We start from the raw sequence: 16,592 nt of genomic DNA, 5'->3' as shown, positions 1-16,592 counted from the left end.
GCATTTACATAGTTCAGGCACTTTTTATCTATCTATCTATCTATCTATCTATCTATCTATCTATCTATCTATCTATCTATCTATCTATCTATCTATCTATCTATCTATCTATCTATCTATCTATCTATCTATCTATCTATCTATCTATCTATCTATCTATCTATCTATCTATCTATCTATCTATCTATCTATCTATCTATCTATCTATCTATCTATCTATCTATCTATCTATCTATCTATCTATCTATCTATCTATCTATCTATCTATCTATCTATCTATCTATCTATCTATCTATCTATCTATCTATCTATCTATCTATCTATCTATCTATCTATCTATCTATCTATCTATCTATCTATCTATCTATCTATCTATCTATCTATCTATCTATCTATCTGAGAGTGGAGAGAGTGTCCCGCTTGGCATTGGAGCTCGCCTCATGAAGTCATAGGTTCGCGGCACTGAAATATTTCTACCTCGGCTATTAATGAACCGATTTGAAAAATTTTTGCGGCAGAACGCTCCCTAGAGGACACGCAACAACTTCCAGCGTATAACCGAAATTTGCTATGCGGCCTGGTGAGGAAGCTTTTAACCTCCTTGGTTGTGTCGCAGGACAGGAGCAAATTGTTTTGCAACCGCTTGGCAGAGGGCGCACTGACTTGAAGAAGCGCCAAATTTAAACCGTAAAGTGATTCATTACAGCTGGAGTTTGAACGGTAATTGCAGAGGGAGTGTCATTCAGTCTGTTTGCACGCGCATGTTTTTGTGAGGCAGCAGGGAAGGAGAGGAAGTGTGTATGCGTGTGCACGCCTTGAGCGTGCGTGCGTGTGTACTTGCATTTGCGCTTGCGCGTGCGTTGTGTCTCCGTATTTGAGTCTGCGTGCGCATGAGTGTGTGTATACATGCGTGGGCGCGTGTAAGTGTTGTTAGATACGGGACCTTTTCCTGAGCCTCCTTCGAGTTGACCAGATCACATCGAATCGCGCCACACCTAAGTAACGCAGAAGCAGATCTACCCCGTTCCCGAGGCGCGGCACGTGCAAACGAGTTGGGGTCCCCCACCTTGTGCGCCGCAGGTGGAGCTATTCACTGCTTGACTCTTCCCGAAAGCGTAGCCACAACCTGGCACTGTCCCAGGTAACGTGGGTCCCGAGGCAAGACGGCTGTAATGCACCGTGAAGCCCTGGCAGCAATCCCCCCATCCGCCTTTGTGAAGGCAGTTGCAGACCGGGAAGGCAATGCCGCAGAGAGAAGTAAGCCTTCGGACAATTGGGGCACAAGGAGCGACCCTGTTCGCCGGGTGGGACACAATCGCACGGGCGCCTACCATTGGCCGAAAATGACGACACCTGAGCGGGCTCGCCGATTGGCTGAAAATGGCGTCACCTGAGCGGGCTAGCCGATTGGCCGAACGTGACGTGACTTCGAGACACCAAAGGGCTTAAAAGCCAGAGACCGGGAGCAGCAGTAAAGCATTCCTTCATTCATCTCTTTCGAGCTTCTTGCCACGGGCCGCAGCGTCCGAGTTGCTGCCAGCCCGTAATGACTTTATGACTGTTAATTTCTTTGTACTCTCACTCTAAATAATGTAAATAAACCTCCAGTTTTCATCTCAAAGTCCTCCTCAACCTCGGCCAACTCCCGCACCCAACGGCAAGGTCCAAATATCTGGGGGACAGCAATTGGGATTGTCCTCCAGATCCAACAGTGTCTATGCGGGCGAACATGTGCCTTATCTGTGTGTGTGCATTTGTGCGTGTGTTTGTGTGTGTGCGTATGTGTGCGTATGCGTGTGTGTGAGCAAGCGAGCCAGCATTTCCCTGCTTACACCTATTCTCGCGGACGAATGGGATAGTTTATCTAAAACCATATATAAATACGGGAGAAAAGAACGAATGGCACTGCATTTATAGAATTATCTCTTTCTGAAAGCGAAATCAACACACACACACGCACACACACGATGTCACGATGGCACCATGAGCATGGCTCCGTGAGCAGCTTACCTAGCTCTTCACCTTCGTTATCTTCCTTGCCTCAGAAGAACTTCACTTTGGCCTAGCCGGTGTTTACTGCATATCATATTGACCGCAAATAAAGACTGGGACAGAGGTAGGCCCGTGCTGTTTATGTGTTCTCTCCCTCTGTCCCCGTCTTTATTTGCGGTCAATATGATATGCTTCCTTGCCTCGGCGGCAGCGTATTGTCTTCATCTTCACCACCACCTTCATCTGCACCTTCATTGCGTCATATATCGCTTCTGCGACCAAGCAAATTTTTGGTGGCGTTCGCTGCTATATTGACTTTAAAACTTTAAGCTGCTTGCCTTTGAAAAAACAATGTGAATAAAATGGAAAACGGACTGGCCGCAAGGAACATACTCACGGATATTGCCATCAATATACTATTGATGGCAATGTCAGTTTGACCGCACGTAGTGACGTGCTTTTTCTGCGTCAGTCACGCTTTCAGAGAGCGTTTAATCGCAAAATATTTGTTTGGATAGCTCTTATAAAAGCATGTTCAATAAAAATTTATTCACTCGGCTAGATAACCTCGAGGACGGGCTCAACTCCTCATTTGATTTAGCCACTTAAGTTGAATTATTGAAAAGTTAACGTAGCTACCCTAAATACGCGCACAGTATCTCAACTTACTCCGCCTCTAGAGGTTACCAATCTGACCAATGGGGTGATAAAATGATTTCACTAATATTTGTATTGGTTTCATAGTTTCATTTGGGGCATTTAAAAGCAGCCGGCATATTGATGGTGTAGTAGGCTTCTTATAAAACAAGTGTGAAAGCTTGGAAAGGTTTTCTTGGCGCAAATCAAGTTCATGAACTTAAACGTATGTGCCCAACAGTGAACTTCTGCCTTTAAAATCTCTTCTGCTATACATTATACAAGAAGCACCTCAGCGCTACGGTATATCACACAAGGTGTGCGAGAACATTGTGCTCGCTCCCTATTAGATTTCTGAGCGTTGCTGGCATGCAGGCTCGGTTTCCTGGCATCATTAGGAATAAAAACAGCTGCCTGGGGAAAAGTATTGGATATATTTTCAGTACTTTGTAACATATGGAGCAGCGCGGACATGTACGTTAGAACGAAAAGTACTGAAGTATTAGGATGAAGGCTTTGCTGCATATATTTTGGCTGTCTAATGTTAAGACCTAAAGAAGAAAATACTGTGATTTTGTGACAGTTATTGCTGACATAAGTACAGTCCCGTGAAATATGAGCTCCGACACAGTGCCCATGGTGGAATTGACCCCATGACTATAGGGCTACATTGACACACGAAATACGGGTTTGATAAATACCCGTAAACGGAAAGTGTTCAGCTCCTGAATTTTTGGTATGTCGGCGCCGCTGTGCAGTCTCGGGGGCCCTTTTTACCACGAGCACTATGTTTCAGCTAATAGTTAAAGCAACTGTACATTATGTTTGTCTTTTTTGGGTGGCCTTTCTTTAGCGTAGAACCACTGTTCCAAAGTTATCGGTTAGCTCAAGACGCGCCTGCATGTATTTCTAATATCCGAGATGTTGTCGCGGATAGAGCGTTATTGTACGTTCATTGAGCGTTATTGAGTGTTATTGAGCGTTCACTGTACGTATTTTGATAAATGTCAGAAGTGTGCTGAACATCATTCAAGTGAACATCTTATTCACTGTGAATTGACAAGTGTTAAGCTACTTTACGTACATGGACATTGTACACATTTGATGTATGTAGTTGTATTGTCCTCTCTGTTATGACCCTCTATGAGGGTTGACAGTATTAATAAATAAAAAAAATCTAATCAGATTGCGCGCCTGAAGCAAATACTGGCGTACGTTCTCGATGACATTCGATCATGCGAGATTGCGCTGCAATGTACGAGCATTCCAATATCTGATGAACCGATGCCTTGATCCGTAGATCAGATTCAGAGGAAGCACTACTTTGCGCGCAGCCATTGTTGTGCTTGAGTGATATTTTTTCCAGCGCGAGCTCGCCCTATAGTGAGTTAGATTCGTGACTCTCTCTTTTGGAATTACCTTGTTCTTCACATCGCTACAACGTGACAGTATAGACGTGCTACATTTTCATTGAGTGAATACCGGGAAATGGACCCTTTTTTGCGTTGCGTTTATACATTTAACGCAATAATTTATTATTCATAACTTACCTTTTAATTGAGGAGGTTGTAAAACACTAACCGCAACAGGAGGTTTTAATAAATGAAATGTACATGCTTATTAGTCAGCTTTCACCTCATGGCAGGGAAGGAAATTTCAATAAAAATATTCTTATGACAATTAAAAGCCTATCCGCTTGAAAATGTTTCATCTGAGTTACAACTTTGCAAGCTGATACTGACTTGAAGGTGGTTCGTATCGTGGGCCCTTGACATATATTCAACCTTCGAACAAAGGGTTATTCTGATTGGTTCATTTCGGGAAGGCGTGTTATCCTCCTGCCCTTCACTTCGGTTCACAACCACGCATAAGACTTAAGAGGAAGCTTTAGCTCGGGCCCAACTCCGACGCGGCCTATTCAAATACATGTAAAACGCAAAAACGTTTTTCTGAGACAACCCCTGGACCGAGTTTAATGAAATTTGTTGCACTTGAGAGAGAAAGTTAACTTCTAGTGACTGTTGGGAACGGAATTTCGATTTAGGTGTTGGATTTTGTTCAAAGAATTTTCAAAAATTTGGAAGTTCGAAAAAAATAGCAGAACGAAGTTTACAAATTCATAACTCTGCATCAAAAACAGATATCGCAGTTCTGTAAACGGCATCCATTAGACCATTGAAAGCGGACAAATTTGATATGTCATTTTATATCTTATCTGAGTTTGTTACGTTGTGTACAAAGGTTCTGCAAAAGCTGTATATCCGCATTACTAAATTTTTTGAGATTCATGTATAGCATATCAATTTTGTCCGCTTTAGATGTACTATTATATGCAATTCCCAGAATTGTATTATCATTTTTCGTTTCTGAGTTGCAGAGTTGTAAACTTGATAGTTCCTTTTTTTTTAAAATTCGCGATTTCTGCCAATTTTTAATAAAAACTTAAAGACGTAAATCGAAAATTAGAAACCAACAGTCACTAGATTTTAAGGTTTTCTTTTAAAGGCAACAAACCTCGTCAAATTTGGTGCAGTGGTTGCTGAGAAAAACGAATTCTCCTTTTGCATGTATTTAGATAGGAGCACCCGAGCTAAAGCTTCCTCTTAAGTGCTGCGTAAAGAGTCTTTAGCACGAGGTCGCGGGATCGAATCCCGGCCACGGCGGCCGCGTTTCGATGGGGCGAAATGCAAAAACACCCGTGTACTTAGATTTATGTGCACGTTAAAGAACCCCAGGCGGTCCAAATTTCCGGAGTCCGCCACTACGGCGTGCCTCATGATCCGATTGCGGTTTTGGCACGTACAGCCCTATAATTATGCCAACATTTCTGCCGCGATACGATGTGCCATGTGAGGCAATGGCAATGCTCAACCTTCTCATAGGTTATAAACAATCGCGCACGACAACGCCTCAAGCAAACACTGTATGTTCTGTGTACTAGGCAGTCAGACAGCAGTTGTACACGCAAGGTAACATTTACCATCAACTCACTGCTCTCGTGTTGCACCAAACGCTGAAGAAGTCAAACATTCGCAGTCACCATCATCGCTAAATATTGTCAATCAAAGCAAACATTCCAGAGAGCTTCACTCACATCGTCTCCCACAGTGCGTGGGATCTGCATAATTTTCTACACTGTGAAGTTATGTGCTTAAGGATCGCGCTCTTTAATGGGATAATTATATTAGAAGTGGGAAAAAGCGGCTGTCCTGACGACGGTAAATTTGATTTAAACGGCTTCAATCCAATGGCCGTTGCGTGATTGCCAACTTCCATGGGAATGTAGTCAAAATGGGCTACAATTGATGGTGAATTCAGGAAGTTGATGAACGGCAAGAAGGCAGTTTGCAGACGGGCCCCAGGAAAATAAAATTACTTTTTGAGCAGCATGGTCAGGGGGCCGTGCTATGGTTTCAACGTCTATCAAAAATTCCCCAAAATATGAACAGAGGCTGACAAAAATGCGGGCATCTTGGGAAAGGTGAAACCGATGGAAATTTCAGGACAGCACTAAGTTAAATATAAAGATAACTTAAAGACAAAAACAAACACCAGAAAGTACGTACGTTGGCAGGGTAGTCAAATTTCGGGACAAATAAGCTGGCTGTTGAAAAAGTTCAGCTGAAACCCGGTGGTACGAAATAAGGCGAGAATGTTGTCAAGTGTTAAAGAAAGGTCCAGTAAGCGCTTAGGCCGACGCCAGCACCCGGGAACTGTGAGCGAGCTGCTTTGTCGTCAGTCTTGCAGGATGAGGCATGGGTCTGAAATGTGCGACGCGGACTCCATCACATTAATTGCAGTGCACTTTGCGGTGTCGTTCTTCGAAGGCTGATACCGATTTTCGCACTATGAGGATACGAACAAATTGTCTCATGTGCCGACTGTCACATTCCTCGAACTGCCAACATTCCTTAATGATGTCCTCGACAGTCGCACCACACTTGAATACAAGTAAGTGTAAGGAGTTGTGCGCGAGGCCTTTGAGTACGTGGGCATCCTTTTTGGCGTTCGATACCTGCTAATCAGCATTGCGGCTTTATTATAAAGGCAGAATGGCAACATGGTAGACAATATGGAGAAGAGACAAATCTTGCATCTATTACTGCACAATTATCTTAAATAGTGGTGATCTTTCACGCACATAAATAGACGCTTGACTGGGCAGTGCTTTGACAGCTAAGTGCAAGTACTGTGTATGTCTTGCCCAAAGGTGTGCCTCGCCCGGTGACCAGTAAATGTGACCTGATAGTGCGAGCAGTTTCGGCCATATCATGCTAATGGACGACGACAAATAAACAGTTCGCACAATTATTGTGTCATACCTTATACCCCAAGGTGCGAAACGAACTTGTTCTTGCGTCCATCTTAATAGGTAAGCACATCTTTTCTTGATTTGCAGCTGCTGCTGTAGCGCATCAGTGCGGAAATCAAAATTGTTAGGGAACTAACAGGGGATACATTAACGAAGCTGATTGGTGAAAATCAAAAGCCGTCCACGATGGCATCACTCGTAAACGCTACGCGAAGTTGAGAAAGATTTAGCTCGGGCTTGCTATGTAAATGCATGGAAATTGAGAAATCGTTTTTCTCAGCAACCACAGCAGAAAATTTGATGAGGTTTGTTGCATTTAAAAGAAAAAAATTAGAATGTAGTTACTGTTGGTTCTGAATTTTTTATATAGGCTGTCAATTTTTTAATAAAAATTGGCAGAAACCGCATATTTTCAGAAGCGAAGCTATCTGTAACTCAGCAATCAAAAAGGATATCACAACTTCGTCAATTGCACCTAAACGTACATCTAAAGGGGACAAAATTGATATATCATGCATGGCTCTCAATAATACCATTAATTTGTGAGTACACCATTTGCAAAACACTTATAAATAATGTAACAAATTGACGTAAGATATAAATCGGCATATCAGCTTTGTCCGGTTTGGGTGATCTCATGGATGCAGTTTACAGAACTGAGATATCTATTCTACGTGCAGAGCTGCGACTTTGTAAGTTTCGTGCTTCTATTTTTCGGAAGCTTACCAATTTTTTAATATTCCTGTTAAAACATCCACAACTAATTCGAAATTCCGCTTCCAACATTCTCTAAAATTTAACAACCTCTTTCAAATATAACAAATTTCATTAACATCGGCCCAGTGGTTATCTCAGAAAAGCGTTTCTGCGTTTTACATGTATTTGAATAGGCGACATCGCAGTTAGGCCCGAGTTAAAACTGCCGTGAAGTGCTTCCGACGATTCTCCTAGCTCATTGCCTCCACAGCATTAAAAGAAGAAGAAGAAAGAAAAATGGGAAAAGGAAGGAAACCATAGCTGCATTTTGGGAAGCCTCTGAAAAGCCTGGAATCAATCACCGCTGGGTTTGCCTCGTCTCGACTAAACGTTATTGGATGACAAGTAATTTCCAGCCGACGAGCGGCCACTCTTCATCAAGAACACTTATTACGCCGACGGGACAAACCTTGTGGTGAAGTTCAATGCGCAGAGATATATCTTTTAATTATTTTATTGTTATTTCGTTGACATCACTACGTCACCGCGGGAAGTTTGATAAGTTTAAGGTCAATATGCCACGTGGCGGCACTCCCGTGAACTAAACCTTGATGTCCAGAAAGACTGGATACGGTGCTCTAGCTCAGATCTCATTTCATCTCATTTTTGTTTCGCTCACACGCAAGTATAAAAAGAAACACGAAATCAGTTTAGACTAATAAAGTGTGCCTTGAAAACTATAGTCTCGTGAATTTCGTGAAATGTAGATTACTAGACGAGAAAATGAAAATTAATCAGTTTTTCAATTTAGCACCAAAATTCAAGCAACAATTGCGTCAGTATAACGTCCCGAATCTCAAAGTATCTTTTCGCATTTGGGCCGCGTTGGTTCACTAAAAGTTCTCGAAACCTGCCATGTTCAGTCTTCGGCTTCTTTAGAGCATGATGTAGTCCATTTTACCAATAGACAATTAACTAGGCCCTAGCAGGTATGAAGTCAAAATTTAGGACGTCACGGTGAGTTGGTGCGGGAATTTCAAAGCGGTGTCGTCACCCGTCTTGCATTTTTACTTTCTTGTATTCTTCTTTTTTTGCATCTTGCGCTTAGGGCCACTGCGGGTCGGTACAACGGGGATTAGGTTTTTAGTGCAGCTGAATGGAAGAAATAATCCTTTTCCTTTTCATCGCAGACATGCCCACTTCATAAAGTTCTTGTCCAGCGTTATGACGATGTGTCTGCCCTGATATGGCTTAGTCGTGCAGCAAGCCGACAAATCCTACCATAGTCCGGATGTGTTTAACTGCAGCACTACTTCAGTTTTAATACGTTCGCTTTTCTTCATGTTCAGTTTCATGTTATAGTCGCCGTCCGCAGACCCTCTCATCTCTCCTCTACTCTTCTCTCTCATTGATGAACGCGCATGCGTTCGCTTCCACAAATGAGAAAGAACAGTTTAGTCACGTGGCACAGAGCTCGGCCACTAGAACACCATCTGAAACACCACCAGATGGTGTTCCGTGCATCAAGGGCATTACTGTAGCGTCGCGTTACTGTGTCACTTTTTCTAGTTCTTTCCTCTCTTCTCTTTCCTTTTATTCCCTTCACCCTTTCCCCAGCAGTTTATGCACCTGATGAAACTACTAACCTTACTTCGTACAACAGTCTAATAGTTTGCTGTCGTAATCAATTTTGCGCCTTTCGGCCAAAGCTGCGACTTTTCTTTTTATTCAATGAAGTTATGTAAGGAATTGGGCACTACTCTCTGAGCAGCAACACGGGTGCGCAGTGTAGTCGTTGATTATGTACATGTACATATTTTACTTTTTGCCTTTGTTGCATTTTACCGCCCGTCGAAGTCAACTTAACCTACACGAATCCAGCTGCGTTGGCGCCTGTAGATTTGGCGTGGGTGACTAATGTAGACATGGTTTATGTCTTACACGTTTCTTTAACATTATTTCACAACCTCCAGCGGATTCTTCCTGTCTGTATTTTTTAAGCATTTTATTATTTAATGAGCAGAACTTTTTGAAACTTGCCAGTTGCAGGAATTCCGGAATACATCCCAGTGCTTGTTGGAGGGGATGGAAATATCCGAAATAGCAGCGGGAATCAAAGTGAGTACTAGCTACATTCTAAATGTTTAAACAGCTCCTAACGTTGAGAGTTCTTCTATCTGTTATACTGTTTTTATACTGCGCATGTTAAAAAAAAATGTTGCGTGCTTCATGATGCTTGTCGTTCAGAACTTGCAAGGAAATGATAAACTAAGTGGAGCCGGTTTCTTGCCAATTCAGGTTGAAATATACACTGTCATTATTGATTGAAACAATCAAAGTGGATTTATTTTTTCCTAAGGTTATGTCTCAGTAACTAGGAAATGACACAACAAAGGACAACTAACAGTCAACCATAATTAGCCAGGCGCAATAGATCTTCACACAGAGTCGTTATTGGAAACTGCACGCCACAATCAATTTATAATTCTGCAGTGTGCAATGCCAAATAATCTGATGATTATCATCAAATTTGTTAATAAAGCACTAATTCTGTCTTCAAACTGGCTTCCCGAAACATAGGCAAAAACAATAATGAAATTAGGCAAAAAAGTCATAATAACGGCGCAGCAAAAGCAACTCTGAAAGTCAAAATGCTTTATGTGGCCTTGATCGCAGGAATGCAAGGGCAGCTCCAGGACGTTCTGACGAGTCGCCAACACGTGGTTTGTTGCGTGGACCACCACGACAGCGCAGTACTCGGTGGATTTTGCGTGTAATTCAATCGCTATGTCAAACGAAACTTATCCTCGCAAGCCCCTACGCTGTACCGAACTCACGATCGCAGTTTTTCTGGAATGTGCTTTTACTACGTTCCAGCTCCACCATAAGATCATAGTTTTCTGCTTAAGGTAACGATAAAGTGAGTACGCAAATAAAGCATGCAAAGATGAATAAATTGACATAAAATTCATTTTTCTCTTTGGGATCGCTTCGTTTGTGAAGGTTTGCAGTTTTGTACTCGTCTTTATCTTGCCATCTTGATTATTTTAAACATTTCTTTGTCTAGCAGGAGCCAACGTCAAGCGCGTCAAGGTTGTCGCCGATGCGCGCGCTCGCTGGCCGCCATTGACTCGGCCATTGTTTGCTCCACGCGCATACCGTGGTTGTGGAGTGGTTGCGCTAGCGTCGCCATATTGCACACAAACGTTTCTTTGCAGACCCTCGAAAGTATCAAGCGGAAGAGGAGAGTGCAAAGGCTCGACCTGCAGACACTATGCGACGCGTGCCGAAAGTGGCGAGGCGGAGCGACGGGCCGACGAAACACGCGCGGCCGCGGAGCGCGAGCTTCATGCAAGCAACGGGAGACGCGATGCGCGCCCGACCGCCGTGACCTGCGATTGGAGCAGCTCCACTGGCGGGACGCGTACTTTGCGTGTTGTCGAGGGTGAATGTGGTGCAGCGTCTGCGACCACTTCTGACTCGGTTCGTACGTCGTCAGGATGTCGCGGCCGCGCATGTCTTCGATTGACCCCGGGGGCACGCGAGTTCGTTCGGTATGCGCCACGTGCAGGAAAGAAATGCTGCACTTAGGTAATCATCGAGGACGGTTTCTGCTGTAATTATTTACAAGCCCAAGTGACACTTTTCTATTTTTTCACGGTGTATCAACGTCGCTTAATATTATCAGCGTCGCTGGTTATCAACGCCGCTTAAGGTTTTAACGTCGCTTAACTCTTATCAAACAAAGAATATGGAAATCATGGCATAAATCAAGTCAAAGCGTTTTATACGCGACATGACACAGTGGGGCGTTTAGATTTTAGTAAACGTGGATGGGGCGTTATTACATGGAGCTGCTGCAATCAGTCCTACTGATACCAACGTGAAACACCATTGACAAACATTTTGAAAGACAACTACAAACATACTGACCTAGATAACGAAACACGAAGAAAAATATCTCGAGTTATGACTCCGACACGAGGGCCCTGTTAAGCAATGCCGAAAGTCTATGGCCAAAGGCCAATATGTTAAAATTGTTTATTTCGCATAGGTCGGTGCTTCTGTCCATTTTTTGGAATGATCTTCATGACAAGGCCTGATTCCTTCCGGCTTACAAATTCAACTACGATGTCTTCTCACAAAACATTTCTTGATATAGAATGAAGTACACAGATGTTATTTCAGGTAATAAAGGCAATTAAAGATTTATTAAACAGTAAGTTGTACTTATGTAAGGCTTTTTACTTATACTGTCGCGTTTCAGTGGTGTACGCACGAAAATAACTACAGTAGTGAGAAAACATGGCTGGACTGGCCATGCTGCAAACAGGCAAGAACAAACAAATAACACTTTAGATGAAGGTGTGGCCACACTTTCGTTGGCACATCGACTTGCTCCTGCACAGCCCTGAAGAAGAGACAATACGTACACGGAGAACGACTTTATGACACAACTCGGAGTGATCCGCTTTTGCGGCAGGCACACGGAAGCCACATCTTAATGTCATGTATGGCACACGATGAAACACATAAAATGCAGTGTCCCATGGAGACAGGTGATACGGCTCGCTTCGTGCCGACTTTGTACACAACAATGCTTTTGATCGGCAGTGACAGGATGACATGAGGTATACACTGTGGACAGGCGCAAATCGCTTTCGCGTCTTTACACTCGCCATTCACTCGCGCGCACTTTACACATGAAGGGGCAAGCAAGGGGCAAAACGGGCTTTGCGCGTCGCCTCCAGCGTTTTCGTTTATGGCACTATGGCTGATGCACAGAGCTCGGGCAATAGCCTGCGACGTAGGACTGGTTGCCTTCACCATCGTACGATGTGGTGTCGTTCCCGTTCCAGTCGTTATCGAATAAAAGGCCACACTCTATTTCTTAGCTGTCATTGGACGTGTTGACTCGGGCTACTGAATGTTGGCTCTGAGGTGCAGGTCTGAGGTGGTTGCCATCTTGCTGAAATTACTGCCTGCGTTATAGACCAGTCAGCAATCGAGGTCCTCGCGCTCTCATGGGGTCTTCGTCTTTCGTCTACATGACAGCGACAACATCCAGCGTCATCCTACGACCCTTTACATTAGGTCTTCTTGGAGACTCAGAGCGCATCCATGAACGGCAAGAAATCTGGCAATTACCGCAGAAATATAATTTGCACAGGTGATTAGGGGTGTCGATGGCACGATTTGCTGGTCCTAATGTCTGACTCTGCAGAAGGCCAGCCCACAGGAGAATTTCTTGAATTTCTGTGACTGCTCGTATCGTAAGTTTGGAGGTTGCAACTTGCAATAGGTGTCGCTGAGATGGCGTTTTGTGAAAGCAGTCTTCTAATATGGAACCTTTAGCCTTCAAAAATGACTATGGCTGCCTTTGTTTGCCTTGTTTCACAACGCGTGGCGTTGAACTGACAGACACACACTACGCGTCTCCCAACAAGCGGCAGCATTTTAAACGCGCACATCACATGAGAGACCGACGCGCACTGGATCACGGAAGAGCGCCGGTCGCTCCAGTCCTCCATGTCAGCGCCGCTTCGAATTACTGACATCGCCTTATTTGGTGCACATATAGAGCTACCGATGTGTCCTTACACTTCTGTCCCAGCAAATTCAGTGTTGGGAACGTAGCCGGAAGCGCAGACGTGGCTCTTTCCGGATCCGGAACAGCACACGGTCACCGCGCCGTTTCCGGAAGACGTCAGGCTCGCCGAACTGCGTCGCTTCCGACACACGATGACGGCAACACCGAGTGCTACCAGCGACGCAGCCACCAGCACGGATGGCGTCACGAGCCACGGCAGACCGGCCGGCGAGTCGTCGGCGCCGTCCGACCGGTGCGTCCACGTGCTCTGCAGAGCGTCCGAGAGCACGATCTGGTGCATGTTGGTGCCCAGGCCGTTCTTTCCGATGCTCTCCACGAGCACCGACCGACGACTCAGTTGGCGCGGCTGCCAGTCGCCCGCCGGAGCGTGACGCTTGCCGAACCTCTTGGAGCCGCCGCCGATTCCGTCTTTGCCGCGAAGCGTGTAGACACAATGGATGAACCAGAGGGTGCCCGAGGCAACCTGCATAGTTTTGTGTTAGACAGCGTGATACGACACCGTGTTGTGGCGTCATGCCTGTAGTATCGGGCGAAATATTAGCTAACACTGATTCGCACATGCACATGCTTAGCAGTTTCATGCTTCTTTCAGGTGGAGTGCTGTGACTTGCTTGCCCTGCTTTTCCATAGGCTAACGGGCGCGACTTTGTACGGAGAGCAATTTGTGTAGTCGACAGTTTTGATAAATACCATACCCTGGCCTACTACGGGCCCAGCTGAAGCTCGGGCGCGATCCAAGCCGGAAGCTCCACGGCTCGGGCCCGGCCCGGGCCCGAGCCGTGGCATTTGGTCGGTGGCATTTTGGTCGGTGAAGGAATGCCCCAACGGAAGGCGCATACCGCGACCACCGAAACGCAACGGGGATGTGGCGTGTTTGGCATTAAATTTTCGCAAAAGCGGAATTTTCCCGATGTCTACAATGCACCAAGTCAGCTCTACATGTGGTCCTAGAGATGGCTTTTATTCCACCATCACCAAATATTTCAAGAAAGCGTTCATAGAAACGTTGTCTTACACATCATTTTCTTGATAGTGATTTGTCTTACATGAAGGACAGGTTTTCTAGTTGGGTAGGCGTATATATGCTTACGCATTTAAAACCACCTGCGGAATGATCAATATTAAGGCAGAGCCCCCCCATATTGATGACGCTAATATAGCAGATGTTTTGCTTTGAGATGGTAAACCCTCTGAGGCATTAATAAAAACGAACGAAATGCTTTCCCGTTCAGCGTTATTTTGATTCCCGTAGATTGCCTACTACGAAGTGACAACATCATGTGAAGTGTAAATTAAAGCAGGGACGATGTACCTCAGAGATGGAAACGTTTTTGCCAGTGTTGCCGCAAAAGAGAAGACAAACTAGGAAGCGGTAACGCTGGTATTGGGCTGTGGAACAGAATGCACCGATTAACAATAAGCGATACATCAATAGGAATTATTTGTGCGTCTTGAATCAAACGATAGTTATCACTACAATTTGAGAAAGGGCCAAATGCACCTCGTGCATGATACTAATGAGCTCGTTATGGATAAAACATGCGTAATGTGATAAGAATCAAACACCGCGAGTGCGTCTTAATTGCGCAGTTAGGCGAGTTATAGCATCGCCTCCGTATGCATGGCCCAGACACGAGCAGGCCGATTCAGATGTCAGGCTCCAAGAACCTAGCTCGACAACATTTATTAACAGGTTTCCGTCTGGCAATAAGCCCGCAGAGACAGCTAGCGTCGAGGTAACAGAACAAAGCGTGCCGACAACGTATGCCATTCTACGATACTGGCTGCGAGCCGATGATCCGACCCGCAGGACTGGGTAGTATCGAAGATGCATGTATCTTAGATACTGTCTCAACATATTTTGTCTATCTTGTATCTGTATACATACGATACATTCGGAAAGAGGTCTACCAGTATTTGACGTTTTGGATACATCATACGAAGTATCTTGTATCTGTATTATGATACATTCGGAAAGAGGTCTACCAGTATTTGCATCTTGGATACATCATACGAAGTATCTTGTGTATTTCTAGCTACGACATACACTTATAGCGTAATCCACGAGGACACCCAGAGTCACTGAGGCAAACACTTAACGGCAGTTAAAGTTTATCCTAAGAGCTAACTCTTATTATTGTAAGTGTATCCTAAGAGCTAAGAACTCTTTCAACTATTTGATGCTAAGTTTTTAATAACCAAATGTGATTGAGAAATTGGGTAGGTGTGTGACACAACACTGTAACTGGCAATGTACGAAAGACTTTGCCTAGAATCATTTTTTGCTTTATTTCTTCTTCATATGGCACATATACATACCAAATGAATTGTGGAAACATTTCTCCAAAATCTAGGTCGCGAGGTACAGTAGGTAAAAAATACTGTTGAGCTGCCGGTTAAAGGTAAATGTACGGTTCAAGACTGGTGTTTAGTATTTGCTTTGACAAGGTCAATCCGTGTTCTTGAGATGCACCTCTATGGAGCTAAAAAATAAGAGCTTGCTTAAACAAGCGAAACAATTTTCGCAGTGGCGAGGTTACGACCACCACGTGCGCTAAAAAAAAAGAACGCAACTGCTTAAAGTTAGGCTAGGCTAGTTTAGGCTAGGCTAGGTATCGAAGTACAAAGTGCACGTCACTACAGTCTTCTGCACGCCTGCCCAACACGCGGAAAAACTACGCAGCGTCGGCCCCACCTTGAAAAGCGGGTCTGCGAGGAAGTGGAAGCCGTCGGCGCCTGGGTCGTTCCCGATGGCCGCCACGTCGGCGTCACGGCTCTGCGAGACCAGAGAGGCGTTGAACGGCGCGCCGTGCAGCTGCGTCGAGACGCTGCTCGGCGACTCCTTGTCCTGCGTGGTGACAAATGGCGGGGTCAGCTCGGGTGGCACAGTTTCCTTCTGCGTGTATACCTATCTTTTGGTGCGGCGTTGCGCTCGTGATGACGTATGTCATGAATATCGATCAGCCCTTGCGTATAGTTGTCTAATTCGTGCGTCTGTGGGAAACACATACATCAACTAAAGTTTGTCGCGAGAGGCTTCTGCTCTTAGTGCCGCTGCATTTTCTTCTGTTTTACTGAAGTATTAGATAATGAAAGAATCGATGTATTTTGTTTTATTTCTGCTTGTGTTATATTACCTAATAACCAAATGAAAAAAAAGTAGTCATTGTCAGCCAAGGGCGATAACTCTTCCATTTATTTTCATTAAAAAAAAAAAAAAAAGATGTGAGAACTGAGTTTCGCCTTTGTGTCTTTACAGCACGGCAACGGCGGCAATAATAGCGCTCGTCATGAACATGGAGTTTTGATAACATAAATAATGTTATTGAACATTTAAAGGGACAC

At 44.5% G+C, this 16,592-nt stretch overlaps 2 protein-coding genes across 3 annotated transcripts in view; one reads left to right on the top strand and one right to left on the bottom strand.

The window, feature by feature from the left end:
* The window catches only part of LOC126535761 (uncharacterized), a 28,830-nt gene extending 18,210 nt beyond the window's left edge, over nt 1-10,620 (top strand). Inside the window, exons 4-5 of one of the 2 annotated variants that reach the window (XM_055073378.2) lie at nt 9,686-9,754; nt 10,313-10,620. In XM_055073378.2, coding sequence (XP_054929353.1) covers nt 9,686-9,754; nt 10,313-10,342 — 99 coding nt within the window. In that variant the 3' untranslated portion in view covers nt 10,343-10,620. Of the gene's footprint in view, nt 1-9,679; nt 9,755-10,312 lie in introns of both variants that reach the window. The other variant, XM_050182551.3, reaches the window with a different exon arrangement.
* Nucleotides 10,621-11,435: 815 nt separating this feature from the next.
* Nucleotides 11,436-16,592, bottom strand: part of LOC126535760 (FRAS1-related extracellular matrix protein 2-like) — a 252,070-nt gene continuing 246,913 nt past the window's right edge. Inside the window, exons 23-24 of the mRNA XM_050182550.3 lie at nt 15,943-16,095; nt 11,436-13,710 (exon numbers count right to left, since the gene is read on the bottom strand). Coding sequence (XP_050038507.2) covers nt 13,234-13,710; nt 15,943-16,095 — 630 coding nt within the window. The 3' untranslated portion in view covers nt 11,436-13,233. The remainder of the gene's footprint in view (nt 13,711-15,942; nt 16,096-16,592) is intronic.

This window comes from Dermacentor andersoni, chromosome 4 (genome assembly GCF_023375885.2).
Source record: "Dermacentor andersoni chromosome 4, qqDerAnde1_hic_scaffold, whole genome shotgun sequence".
NCBI lineage: Eukaryota > Metazoa > Arthropoda > Arachnida > Ixodida > Ixodidae > Dermacentor > Dermacentor andersoni.
This window is presented reverse-complemented; position numbering and strand designations above follow the sequence as displayed.